Here is a 14,682-nt window from a genome sequence, read left to right as displayed (position 1 = left end):
TTTAATAAAAGTTACCAATAAGATCACAACAGAGAAAAATATCTAGAGAGAGAGAGCTCACTACAAGAAAAAATGGTTTTAGCGATCCTATGGTATGGTTGCTAAAAGTACAAAAATGGTCGCTCAAATATATAGTGATCAAATAAAAATGGCCACGATAGGTTAGCTACTAAGAGCAACTCCAATGCTAAACATCAAAATTGGATTATCAAATACTCATTTGATAATTAAAATAATATTTTAATATCTATTTACAACTTATTTACTCCAACCATGGTTATCTAAATCAATAATCAATTGGAAGTTTTTTAGTGGTTTTATTTGAAATTGCCACGTGTCATTTTTTGATTGGATGTTTAGGTAGTTATTTTTTTGATAACTCAATTTCCGGGATGTATTTTTATATTCAAAGAGGTAGAATATCAAAATACTTACCCATTTTGATACTCCCATTGGAGTGAAAAATTTTAATTTTGGAATATCAAAAAGGTGGTTTATGGATTTCATAATCCATTTGATACTCCCATTGGAGTTGCTCTAAAAGTACTCAGTGACGAGTTTTTTAGTTTGTCATTAAAAGTGTATACTTTTGTGACCATCTAATAATGGTGAGTAAAGATGTAATCGTCAGCGTCAAATTTGTACTCGCTGATACAAAGATTTATGGTTGTTGTAGTATTAACATCGTCACTATAGATATACATATAGTGACCACATACTTTGTATTCACTAAAGATGTAATTACCAGTGACGAATTTCTACTCGCTAAAATTAAGATTTATGGTCGTTGTTGTATAAACATCGTCGCTATAGATACACATACAATGACCATATCATGTGGTTGGTAAATGCATAGTCTCTATAGATACACATACAATGACCATATCGTTTTGGTTGCTAAAAGAATAGTCGCTACTGATACACGTACAACGACCATTTTTTGTTAGTTGGTAAAGGATAGTCGCAATAGATACACATATAATGACCACATCATTTTGGTTGTTAAAAGAATAGTCGTTGTTGATACATATACAACGACCATTTTTTGTTGGTTGGTAAATGATAGTCGCAATAGATACACATACAATGACCATATCGATTTGGTTGTTAAAAGAATAATCGCTATAAATCCACATATAATGACCATGTCGGTTTGGTAGTTAAATGAATGGTCGCTATAAATACACATACAACAACCATTTCTTTTTGGTTGGTAAAAATGATAGTCGCAGGAGATACAACATACAATGACCATGTCGTTTTGGTCGCTAAAAGAATAATCGCTATAGAGACACATAAAAATATACAATGACCATGTCGTTTTGAGTGATCAAAGATACCAATATAGCAATAAAATTACTAGTCGCAATAATATTAATGTTTGTTGCTACCATATTATAATACTCATCGAGTCCCCGTAAAATAATAACTGGTTGCTAAATCATATATATGTTAAAGACCAAGAAACGGTGACAAAATAATAGCTTTGTTATCATCTAGTCTATCTGAAAAATAATAGAGAAACTACAAAATGTAAATACACAAGTTGATGATACCTACAAAAATTACACGGACATCTCATATAATGCAATATCACCAATCATTATACATGTACTATAACAAACAGACTACACCAATTCACAATATAATGAAAAACAAACCCAAGAAAAAACAATTTGTATATCCGTAATCCAACACACACATTTTGCCACTCGATTAGGCCGAAAAGCTGCAGAGGCAGGTTTGTACTCAAAGCGACAATAATATTTGTCTACACCAACACTGCCCAACTTAATATAATTCTTGAAAGTGTGAACTACGCATTTTCCCACAATTGTGTGATGTGAGCACTCTTGAGTGTCATAATGATTAGATCAGAATAACTCTTTTGGTTCATCAAATTGTCTCCTCCCACCAATAACTCTATCTGCCCTATATACTATCTCACTCAAATAGTCACTTCACTACGATTGTCGAATTCAATATTTTCCGAACGTGCGACACAAGAGGCTGAATTGCTATATGATTGTCTCATCAACACACAGTGTCCAGCTCTAAATCCACATGAGTACAATCAGAAAAAAAAAAATTGATAAGTCGTCATTCTTACATATCTAAGAAATAGATACACCAATTTTATGCAGGTAAAAGCTCAATCACCAGATTAAAAAAAAAAATTCGATACACCACGACTAATTTGATTGACGAGATAAAATAACAACTTCAACAACAATTATTAGTGAACAACTTAGAGATAAAACAATTGCACCCGTAGATCATACTCTTTATAGATCTATTACCTAGCACCTACAAAGTATTGACAAAAATCTGGTAGGACTAGAATAAGGTGTATGTGTTAAAAAATTCAACCATGTTTACATTGTAAATAATAATAGGAGCAATAAACTTACGATCATATACTGCATTCATTGCAATTTCGCCATATACAAAAATAGCCTGTTCCAGAGCTTGACTGTAATCTGTCGATCCATCGAAAAAAACGTGTTACTACAATCTAGATAACTCAGCCAAGCAACTACAAATTAAATAGTAATCATCATTACCCCAACATGCATGTGACTGTGGGATGATATTTATCGTCAATGAAGGCTTTTTTTCGCAACATGAATGATTTTACCACCTTGATCAAATGGATCAGTCAAATATAAAGAAATCAATCAAGACTTCATATCTAAAGAAACATAACAAAAAACTAAAAATATTCTACCCCAAAATTTTGGACAGACAACCAATTAATATTATCACATTGCACCAATAAAAAATAATGTATAATTAATTATATATATATATATATATATATATATATATATATATATATATATATATATATATAAACTCATTATAAGCATATATAATATTAAATTTTGACTATAATATACACTAGCATGTGTGTATATGCTAAAAAATGTCTAATCATTAGAAAATTCACATATATACACCACATAAACGTCGATAGCATTCATATGTACTAGACATGCGCTTACAAGTGGACAGTAGAAAAAGTACCATCTTTTTTCATAGAAAATAAATCAAATATTGAATACATACCAAGGAAAATGACAGATGTTGGCTCGTCTCCTACTTTCCCATCTTGAGTTTGGGTTATTTCAATCATTGACTACCATCATATAGAAACAACAAATATGTCAAAAGTCAATCAAGTAATATGAGTTCAATGAAATTTATGGTCACAAAGTGTAACATAGTGTAATATAAATGTAAATTACAGCCAAACTAGCACTTTTTTGGTCGATAAAATAGTCAAATGACTTGAGACAAAAAAAATAATGCCAAAAAGAGAAGCGAAAAAACTAAGTTTTGTTGTCAGGTGAGTGACATCTAATTCTCTGACGTAATCAGTTTCGTCATTTGTAACTACAATTGCTGCAAAAATATTTAACATGAACAAAATGAAAACTTTGATAATATAAAAAATTGAGCAGTATCAAGTATGACATCCAACTTAAGAACTTTTTCAGATATCTATACCAACTGCTACTAGATACTAATAATATGATGGACCCCAAATATAATACTTCAATCAACAACGAAGAAGCACTACACATATTCAGACACCACGATATATACACACACATACCAGTTCAATATACTGAAGCTATAATGTTAGGACATAATACAGACAATGAACTAGAAAGATACCTTAGTCTGGTAATATTTTCAGGTAATATTTTCAAGTGACTTCGGCAATATTTCAAAAGAAAAAAGATAAATTATACCAACTAAGGGTACGATCATATGCGAACATCCTCAACAATCCTGTAGACCTTAATGATTTAATTTTCGTGCCTTTGTTGAACTTGATAATAAAATATTTATTGATGTCCCTAGTGAATTTCTTTTCACCTTCAAATCGGAGTTATTATCTTAAAAATCACACATCAAACAAAATGAAAAGCTCAAATACTTGATAAGATTATATATATATATATATATATATATATATACTTCCCAGCATAATGAATCATCAAAAGACGCAGAAGCAAAAGCTTCAATATTTGAACCCTTGACCTGAACATACATTTTTTGAAGGGCTTGCCTTGCAAGTTCTTGAAAGTCAGTTATACTTGTACCACATTCAACTATGATTTTGTCCTGCAAAGGAAAAAAAAACACTGAAGTTATTCATTAATTAATTTCTTGAAAATGTAAAACCCCAATCACATACATAAACACTATTCTCGGACAAATTAAGACGTAAAAAGAAGCAAAAAGGAAAAAAGAAAGTTACGAGAAAATAATTAAGGATCAACTAAACCAGAAACGGGCAAGTTATGAATTGAGCATACAACCTCAACTCCATACCAATTTAGTCACATTCAACTTTCTTGCTGAATATTGTGGATGTGAGTGGACACTTGCTATAGATAAATGTCATTTAAGATTTAAATATCACTATGAACAAAAGTAATTACCTCATGTTGAATAACTTGTTCAACCCATGTTGAAATTCTTGAAAATTGTAAATTGACCCACGGGAGCACCAATGTTACATATACGATCAATATCTAAACAATAAAAATAAATAAATATCAAATAATAAACATTGAAAATAGCAGAAATTATTTTAAATTCTTTATACCTGGATCTTTTTACTATTCCAAGTCGCTATCTATGTCAGCATGAGATGCAACTTCATCGTCGCTGCTCCAATACTCATCTAGAGTGTCATCTTCTCCATCATCATCTTCTCCTTCATCTTTATCATTGTGAACACGTGGATAAATTATCTTTTCTGGAATTTCGATCTCCAAAAGAGCTTCATTATTACGGTGTATCAATCCAATCTCTTGATTGTTAATATGAGCACAACTTTCTTGTTGAAACGCGTCATTCGTATCAGGTTCATTTCCATCGATAAATCGAATGAATGATGGGTCGAAAAGATGTCGATGTTGTACATGTTGAACTACTTTCCAATTTCCACCTAATTTTGTATCACTGACATAGAACACTTGGGATACTTGATTTGCTAAATTATAAGGTTCACTTTCATACCACAACTCACCCACATTTAAGCTTTGTAAGATCACTATCTATCTTTACTAATTTGTTCCGATCCAAATTAAACCATTTGCAACTGAATAGTACGCATCGGTAACCGTGGGTATAGCTGAACTCAATCACATCTTCTAAGATACCATAAAATTTGATCATTTGACCTTTGTGAACAGAATGTGTACAAACTCCACTATTTTGTGTCACCCGTCTAGAATCTCTTTTGATTGATAGATACTTGACACCTTCTACGATGCACCCATTACATTTACTAATACGATAATCAGGCCCAGAGGCAAGTGCAAGAAGTTCATTGGTAGCTTCTGGGGATTTTATGCTGCTCAACGTTTTCATCTAATTTTATGAAATAATGTGAGTTAACATGTGTTTAATAAGGAAAATATTAATATATGAAAAAAATGAAAACATAATTTCGAGATCTTACTCGACTATCAAACCATGAAGCAAACTCTTTCTTTTGTCTAGTCTCCCAACCAATAGGATTTTCTTGTTTAAGTTCTTATTCATGCTCCCTGTAAAATGAAAAATTAACCCATCAAATAACATTAAAGTGCTGTTATGGTATTTAAAAATTCTACTTACCTCAAATATGAACCTAACTCCACACAATTATTCAAGACAAACCAATGCAATGAACTATATTGTTGAGGAGTCAACTGTACAAAATCTGTTTCTCCAAAAGTTCGAATTTTACTTCGAAAAACAGAGATTGTTGCATCTGGATGTTCATCACCATCATAATTTCTTTGCTCTCTATTGTATTTCTTCTCAATTTCATGGAGATACAATGAACAAAAACTCAAACACTCTTTCACGATATAAGCCTCTGCGATTGAGCTTTCGGGACGAGCTCTATTTCGAACCATCCCTTTCAGACTACCAGGATACCTATAATTATATGAAAATAACTATAAATCTGACACATAACATAGATAAAAAAATATAAGCTATGCAACTAAGCAAACAAATCAAGAAAAGAAAAAGTAAAACTAAATTCGTTACCTTTCGATAGGGTACATCCATCTATAGTGAACAGGTCCACCAATCTTTGCTTCTTGTGCCAAATGAATTGCTAGATGGACCATCACATCAAAGAAAGCAGGTGGAAATATCATTTCTAACTTGCTTAATATCACAGGAATCATTTTCTCAAAATTTTCAAGAACATCCAAACACAATTTTCTAGAACATAACTGTCTGAAAAAACTTGCCAACTCGGTAATAGCATTAAGAACATCTTTATGTAAGTAACCACGCAACCCTACAAGAAGCAAACGTTGTAATAGAACATGACAATCATGACTTTTCAGCCCTGTTATCTTACCATCTTTGATATTCACACATTTGGATATATTTGCGGCGTACCCATCCGGGAATTTTACTCCTTTCAAGAACTCACAAAAATCTTTTTTCTCCTTTCGGGATAGGGTATAAAGTGCACGCGGCTTTAAACACTTCAGCTTACCTTCTTTATTTGCTTTGGCACCTTCTATTGGCTTCAAGTGTAACTCACTTCTTACACCTATATCCTCTAAATCTAAACGAGACTTTTCAGTATCCTTTGTTTTACCATCAATATCTAATATAGTTCCCATCACATTATCACATATATTCTTTTCAATGTGGATTACATCAAGATTGTGCCGTAATTTTAGTTTAGACCAATATGGCAACTCAAATAATATACTTTTTTTTGTCCAACATAAGTCATGCGAAGGACGCTTTCGTTTTTTATCCGTGGACTGCTTGCCAAGCACAACATTTTCTATTTTTTCTAGCTGTATAAGAATTTCAGCATTAGAAAGCTCCATCGGTTTTGATCGGTGTTCTGTCCGACCATTTTTTTTTTTTTTTTGCATAAAAATATAATAATAAATTTAAGGCAAATTACGTGAAATCCCCCTGAGGTAAAGTCTAATTATGAAAATCCTTCTCATGTTTGCGTGATTACGAAAATTCCCCTAACGTATGTTGCCGTCCTACAAAGTTCCCCAACGGTGTTACTTTTAGCAGAATCTTCTTAATTACATGAAATATTCCTCTGAAAATGTCATTTTGGCGCTAGAGTGGTAATTGTAAGCATACTAATTACTTAGGGGGTAAAATTATAATATATTTTAAAAAAACGTAGTTATTTTAATTTTAAAATTATAATGTATATATATATATATATATATATATATATATATATATATATATATATATATATATATATATATATATATATATATATATATATATATATATATATATATATATAAATATATATATACATAATAATAATAATAATAATAATAATAATAATAATAATAATAATAATAATAATAATAATAATGATAATAATAATAATTAAACATATCTTGTAACATAAAATTTATTTATTTATTTATTTTCATATTTTTATATATTTTTTTAATTTTTTATTCAATACAATCGCGTTTACATATTTTTTAAATATTCTCGTATTTCTTATTTTGCGCTACAAATATTTCCATTATTTTTTAATAAATTTTGAACACACGAAGTGCATAAAGTATATATTAAATATAAATAAATCATAATTTTTTTAACTCAATCCAAACAAAGAAATCATCGCTTTTACTTCTTTCTTCTGAGAGATATTAGGGTAATTATCAATATATTATTTTTTTCGTGAAAAAGTAGAACTATAAGGTGTGTGTGTGAGATGACAACATACCTCATGGTGTTTTTCGTAGTTACGCAAATATGGGAGATATTTTGTAGTTACACATTACCTCGGGGGGTTCTCATATATAATTGTTCCTTTATTGTTTTTCAAATATCATAAGAGAAAAATGGGCAAAATACATTTCTATGAATTTAACCGTCAAACACTCGTCGGAAGGGGATTTTCATAATCACGCAAACATGTGGGGAATTTTTGTAATTAAGCCTTACCACTGGGGTTTTTCATCATTTGCCCTTGAATATATCATATTAGTAGTTTTAGTTTTATGATTTTATAAAACAGGGTGGTTTTTATTTTTTAAAATTTATGAAAGTTTCCGAATCTTTTTATAAATGTTAAAACTCATGTGATTTCCGAAATTTCCATAACTTTTGTAGTTGAAAATAATTTATAGATTTGGAAAATTTTGAAATTGGAATAGGAATTAATTTTGTACTTTCGAAGAAAAATAAAGTATGAAAAGGTTACTTTCGATCCGTTTTATCCGACTTTCACCCTAGAGGGTGTGGTTGGAATAGACGACCAAAATTGAGCTGATAATATTCCGATTTTTAGCTTACAACTCTGGAGATGCTCTTAGGCAAAAACTACAGTCGATTTTCATAGTTACAGATTACAGATAGGAAGGACCGATTACATATACGAGTTCAACAAACTTCTCATTTAATTTTTTTGTCCTTTTTCGTTTCCAGGTTTCGGTTTTAATTGAAATTTATTGTGGGGTAAATTACGAGAAACCCCCTAAAGTAAGTTCTAATTACAAAAAATCTCCCTCGTGTTTGCGTGGTTACGAAAATCCTCCTACGGTATTACTTTTGATGGAATCTTTTTGATTCCATGAAATATTCCTCTGAAAATACCATTTTTTTCCCTTGGAGGTAATTGTAAGCATATTAATTACTTAGGGGGGTAAATTTTAATATTAAAAAACAAAAATGTAGTTATTTTAATTTTAAAACAATAATGTATTTCTCCATTTTATAATTATTTTTTTTTTTTTTTGGCCAAAAGACTTTATTATTCCATTAAAACCGAAAATTGGTCTTCATTAAAACCTTGTGGGCGTACACAAGAAAAAAAGAGTACCCCTACAATGGTAATAAAAAGCCGGAGATAACCTATCTAGGTTATTACAAAAAAATCCCAAAACGGGCTAAATATGTTGTGACCCATAAGGGGATTTTCGTAATCATGCAAATACGGAGGGGATTTTCGTAATTAAACTTTATGTCAGGAGGGATTTTGTAATTTGCCATAAGTTCTAATATTATAAAGATAACTATAAGTCTATAACGATTCAACCTACACTACATATCATCTTAATTTTGTTTATAAGCACCTATGTTTAAATACTACAAATTCTAAACCATGGAAATGTTATCTTGACTCTTCCGCCCACAAGGTAAAAAATAAAAATACGTAGATATTTAACTTAATTTACACTATGTAAAGTAAATAAATTTATATTATTGGTGTATTTTTTCGGGAATAAAAATTGGAAATTAAATCGGAACGGAAATTGGAGGTTCCAAATATTTTTTATATTTTATTCCAATTACAATCCAAACATTTCAGAATAGGATTTTCAAAATCGAAATGAAAACCATTATTCCAAAATCGGAACTTTTTGGACCAAGAATCGGCGGAAATAAGAGATTACGTTCCAACTTTAACATCTAGTACCATTTATATTTTTTTTAACATATTATTATATTTAATTATTTTTCAACTATTCTATTGTAATAATATGTGTAATTAATGTTAATAGAAAACAAATGTACATATTTCAAATAAATAGTTATATATTTATTAATATAATCAATTTATAAATTAAATGATAAGTCAACATTAAGAAAAGCATTAGAAACAAATAAACATAATCTACGGTGGGCACAATTTTAAAAGAAACAATTAAATACATTCATCATAATCATAATTCATAACAATTTAAACATAAAAAGGAAAGGAAGGACATTAAAAAAAAAAGGAAAAAAAACAACATTCAGAGTTGATAATCTTCACATACGTGGCTTTCGTGAGCCCCAATATTTTAACCAAATTAATTGAATCGTCGTTTCAATCATCTTTTGTCATTCTCTGTTATTTACATTTCTGAAAAACAGAGCACTCTTTCTTCGCACATACACGCAGCAGCGTCGAATCAACAAAAATGGAGTTTGTCGAAATTAAAAAACCCATCAATTTGCTCGACCTATTTTACCTCCAAAAATTAGCTCTATTTTTTTACCGCCAAAAAAATAACTATATTGTTTAGCGCCAAAAATTGGTTATCTCTCCACGGGGTCACACCCACATTCCCTCTTCATCCACCATCAAATCGTGTCTACATACTTAATCTATACTTAAAGACCCACATATATATTTTAAAACGGGTGGTTTTTGGGAGGGCCAATTTTACTTGTCCTAGGAGGGTAAGGAGGGTGAGAAAACACTCTACTAATCTGTTTGGTTCTATATACTAGGATAACTAATTATGCATGTCATGTATTTTGATAAGGCTAATGTGCTAATATTTATGTGATTTGTCAGCAGTTGGTGGGTAACTTTTGGCTAAGGATTGAAGCATTATTACCGTGGAATTTCAAGGCAGCGAGGTAGGTTGATAGTAAAACAGTGATGCCTCTGCTGGTGTAATATAACGAATATTTGGTATTTGGTTTGAATATGTCAGTAGGTTTTTTTTGATTTGTTGTTTCTTAGAACAATCCAATTGTACATTCAAAGATCTTTATGTGTTAAAGTTGGGTTGGTTATGCCTTTTGTTGTAATAATTGCTTTTGATTTTTATGGGATTTTATAATAGATTTTTGATGGTGAATTTCATGGTATTCATTTGCCCCATGTGATGATTCTTCATTGGTTTTTGAGGTTGTTATTCATGTGCTTATTTTATGTTGGTGATATTGAATTCAATTACTACCATCTGTTCCTCTTTGTACCTTGCGTCTATGCTCATGCGCTTTATGTGCCTTGGATTTTGTACAGTTATTGGTCTAGTATATGCCCCTGATTTTGTTTAGACATGGTAGAATGTATCTTTTATGCATATATACCAGTCCACTGCCTTCATTTATTTATAGGTTGAATAGTTGTAAGTCTTTTATATGATCTATAAATTATGCATTTCGAGTTTACTGATGGTTATTGCTATAACAATGCTCCTACAGAAACTCTAGTTGTTTTTCAACTCTAGTTTTGTTATAATACATGTAATTGATTTTGAACATTTTATTTTTCTTTATTTTGCTAGATATCAAGTTACATCATGAGTATCAATCTAAAACGTAAAATGGAGTTTGAAAGAGCAATGGCGACAACTAAGAACATCAAGAACGTGAAGCGTAACATGGAGTTATCCAAAGCATTGGCTGAAACTAGTGACATGGCGGTGGAACGTTCTTTGCCTCAAGTTTTAAATAGTAATACTAGTAGTATTTTCTTTTAGTTATATATATATATATATATAGATAACTAATGTAAGTTAACATCTTATTGTTTGAATATTGTAGTTCCAAATAGAAAGAAGAGAGTGTCTTCGTCCTCAGCCAACTCAAACATTTCAACTTCTTCAATTAGAGGAGCAACAATAAATGATAATGCTAGAGATCAAGGTGTATCTTTTTCTTTTCCAATAATGTTTGAACTCAAAAAATTATTCCAACTTTTTAATTAAATTTATATACCATCTTATATCTTAGTAAAAACTAATTATTTATTATAGTAAGGCTTCACGAAGAGCCTCAAGTGCAGCATACAAGCGATTCCTCAAATGAGGAGACTAGAGATGATATTGGAGGTGCTGTTGATTAAATATATTTTTGATTTTCTTTTTTTACTTTTATTATATTCTTATTATATTATTTTATTAATTTAGGACCAATGGCATACATTGTTAATAAATAGGTGTCTTAAAAAGTAATGATATTCTGTTTATTTTTGTTCATTAAGGATTAGCGAATGAAAAAAAAAAGGTCGCGGACTTACGAGAGGATTAAATACACGAAAGTATACACGCAAATGCTGGCAAAAGCCTAAAATAGTTATTCCAAAAGGAGTCAATAGACCTGTTGGGGAGCACAGTTCAAAACATGCAACTGAGATTGGGGTCTTGATTAGGCTTGAAACTCCAATGCAAGTTGAGGGTTGGAAAAAGATTCCAAATGAGAAAAAAGAAGACATTTTTAGAAAGTTGGTTGTAAGTGATGTTCATAGATTTTTTATTATATTTTCTGCGTAATACAAATTTTATATTACAAGAATATCTCATAAAATTTCTTTCTTTTTTATTTTTTATTTCTAAATATCGAAAGAAAAGCTTACTTACGAATTGGAGGAGCCTCATGTCGTCCACTGTATTTGGAAATCTTTTGCTAAACAATACTCTTGTTTCCGTTCAAATGCTCATAACTACTACTCAAAAATGAAAAAAGAAGGTGGTGTGTCGCTAGCTAGACAACGTGTTTATGACAAACTCATCACTCGTCCTGATGATTGGCTTTGGTTGTGTGACTTTTGGGAGACTGCAAAGTTTAAGGTATACGTTATTAATTTATGTCATTTTAGTGCATATAATAAAATATTATCTCATTATTTTTTTTTCTAAACATTTGCAGAAAATTTCAGAGACTCAATCCAACAACAGAGATAAACTAAACAATCATCATAAATTGGGAACCAAATCTCGTGCGGCACATCAATTTGAAAATGTTAGTCATGTTACATTTTAAGCCGAAAATAAGTATCATACTTATAAATTGACAATTTTCTTCATAATAGAGTTTGGACGATATCGATATGTATGAAGTTGAATATCGCAATGGAAAAAATAGATGGGCCAACGAAGCTGTTGAGGCTAATAGTGTAAGTTTAGTTTATTTATTACTTTATATCTTAATTTGTGCTGTTTATTTTATCTAAACTTCACAAATTGGTAAATTTTGTAAATGCAATAATGATAATGTCCCATATTTTGATAAGGCTAAAATGAAAGCGTTAAGAGAAGAACAAAGAGCTTTGCCAGATGGTATTGATCGCATGAGCACAAAACAAATTTGTGTCGCCGTTCTGGGAGAAAATTCATCTTATGCCAAATGGAAAGGCCTTAATAGAAAATTATCACGTAGTGATGTTATTTCAAGTTGTGAATCATCTAGTAGTCGAGCACGATTAGAAGAAGAGTTAGTGAGCACACAAGCTGAGTTGTCAAATACTAAAGTTGAACTATCTACTCAAAAGACTACAGTAGAAGCACTTGTGAAATGTGTTGAGAATTTGACTGGAAAAAGCTTATCTCAGATTATCAATCTTCCTAAATGGTAAGATAGTACTTAGCTGTAATTTATTATAAAATTATTATTTTAAATTTTAACAGCCACACTTATTTTAACTCTTATTTCTTATGTAGATCGTAACTAGTAGGTGTATTGAGATGGATATCATTTGATGATCAGAGGCATTGTTAAAAGAAAGAAATGATGCGAGCATTTGATTATGGGCGACATTTATTCCTTGATTTCTTCTAGTTTTCATTTTCTTTTATTGTTTATAGGGTTATTTTGCTTTGGATATTAATTATGTTTTTTCTTTAATTTTCCTTTTCAATGATTTACTTGTCAGGAACACTTAATGTGTAGTTTGATTTCTTATTGAATTATAATTATAGATTAATTATTATATATAATATAATTTGGAGTTATTCAATTTAAGCATTTGTTATAAACATGATAAATTATCAATCACTTTAAATACATATCAATATTTGGAGCATGTTGTTTGAGGGCAAATGTTTTGAATACGTAAATAAATAAAGTTGTGCTATGTTGCAAATGTGAGAGATGTCAAAATCTTGTGAAAAGTTTCATATAGTTAAGCATGTGATCATGAGTTCCATGAGTTGTTTATGTTTTAGAATATAAGGCCGTTTGATTAGCTTAATTAGTCTGGCTAAGCAACTTGGTGCAGAGAAGGGCTGTTCAGTGAACTGAAGACACAATGCAACTCCCAGATTTTAATTGGTCAAGCAACAACTAAGCACAAGGGTAAAATTTCACAATCCCTCGCTCCAAAAGTTGCTCTTGCAATTCCATGTAATGCTCTTGGAGATGGTGACAATTGAACGGGTTTGTAGAACAGAGCTAAGTTACTTCCAGCTAGTAATTGAGTTGTATAAGGTTACATGTATCCTATTTTGACCTTTTTTCTGTTAATGATGATGTCGTTGTTACTTTGTAGAACTTGAAGCACATTTGGGGAACTTAGAAGGCTATTATGGGCGCTATAAAAGGCAAAATCAAGATTGAATTCTATGCCAAGGACCGAAAGAAAGGATCAGGTGGATTGATTACTCCAACAACAAATTGTACAAGTTCTCCTGTTTCCATGTGTAATAATTTTCCCTTTGTTTCAATTATGGGACTAACAAAATCATTTTTGACTAATGATAAGGATGTAGCTAATGAATAGCAAAAAAGTAAGGAATAGAAGGAATGTTCTCGACAATATGTTGTTCCAAATGGTACTAATGGTGCGTAACCTGAAACTGCAGCAATTGAAAACAGGAAAAAGAAGAAAAAGAAGCAGCACGAGAATTTGACTTAAATTCAAGATATGTTAACCACTATGTTTCGACGAAAGTTTTTCTTCCCGATCTACGAATTTGACCTGATCTTGTAAGCAAGAAACAAATGTCACCACACTAACTAAGGTTTCATTAGAATTTATCCTTCCCAGAGCGAATAAGATTCTCAGTGGTTGAGGCGTTAAATTGCATGCATTATTAGAAATAAAACTTTGCATGTATAATAAAGTTAATGCATAAAAAATAATCCACTATAATTTAATTCATTAAGAAAAACTTAGATCTCTTTAAAATTAATACTTAAAACAAATAGGCC

The 14,682-nt window shown here is 30.7% G+C and overlaps 1 protein-coding gene and 1 long non-coding RNA gene across 2 annotated transcripts; one reads left to right on the top strand and one right to left on the bottom strand.

Annotated features, from left to right (window-relative positions):
- Positions 1-1,637: 1,637 nt before the first annotated feature.
- On the bottom strand, positions 1,638-3,502 carry LOC148768006 (uncharacterized). The gene is made up of 3 exons (XR_016033619.1): positions 3,070-3,502; positions 2,565-2,641; positions 1,638-2,480 (listed from the first exon to the last, which is right to left on the bottom strand). It is a non-coding gene; the product is annotated as an uncharacterized LOC148768006 (long non-coding RNA).
- An 8,675-nt stretch (positions 3,503-12,177) lies between these two features.
- On the top strand, positions 12,178-13,331 carry LOC148768005 (uncharacterized). Its single transcript, XM_088823484.1, has 5 exons — positions 12,178-12,323; positions 12,403-12,495; positions 12,566-12,649; positions 12,767-13,104; positions 13,194-13,331. Coding segments are annotated over exons 1-5 (630 nt in total). The 5' UTR covers positions 12,178-12,209; the 3' UTR covers positions 13,195-13,331.
- Positions 13,332-14,682: the final 1,351 nt, after the last annotated feature.

The sequence above is a fragment of the Erythranthe guttata genome, chromosome 9 (genome assembly GCF_056151865.1).
Source record: "Erythranthe guttata isolate IM_541 chromosome 9, IM_541, whole genome shotgun sequence".
Lineage (NCBI taxonomy): Eukaryota > Viridiplantae > Streptophyta > Magnoliopsida > Lamiales > Phrymaceae > Erythranthe > Erythranthe guttata.
This window is presented reverse-complemented; position numbering and strand designations above follow the sequence as displayed.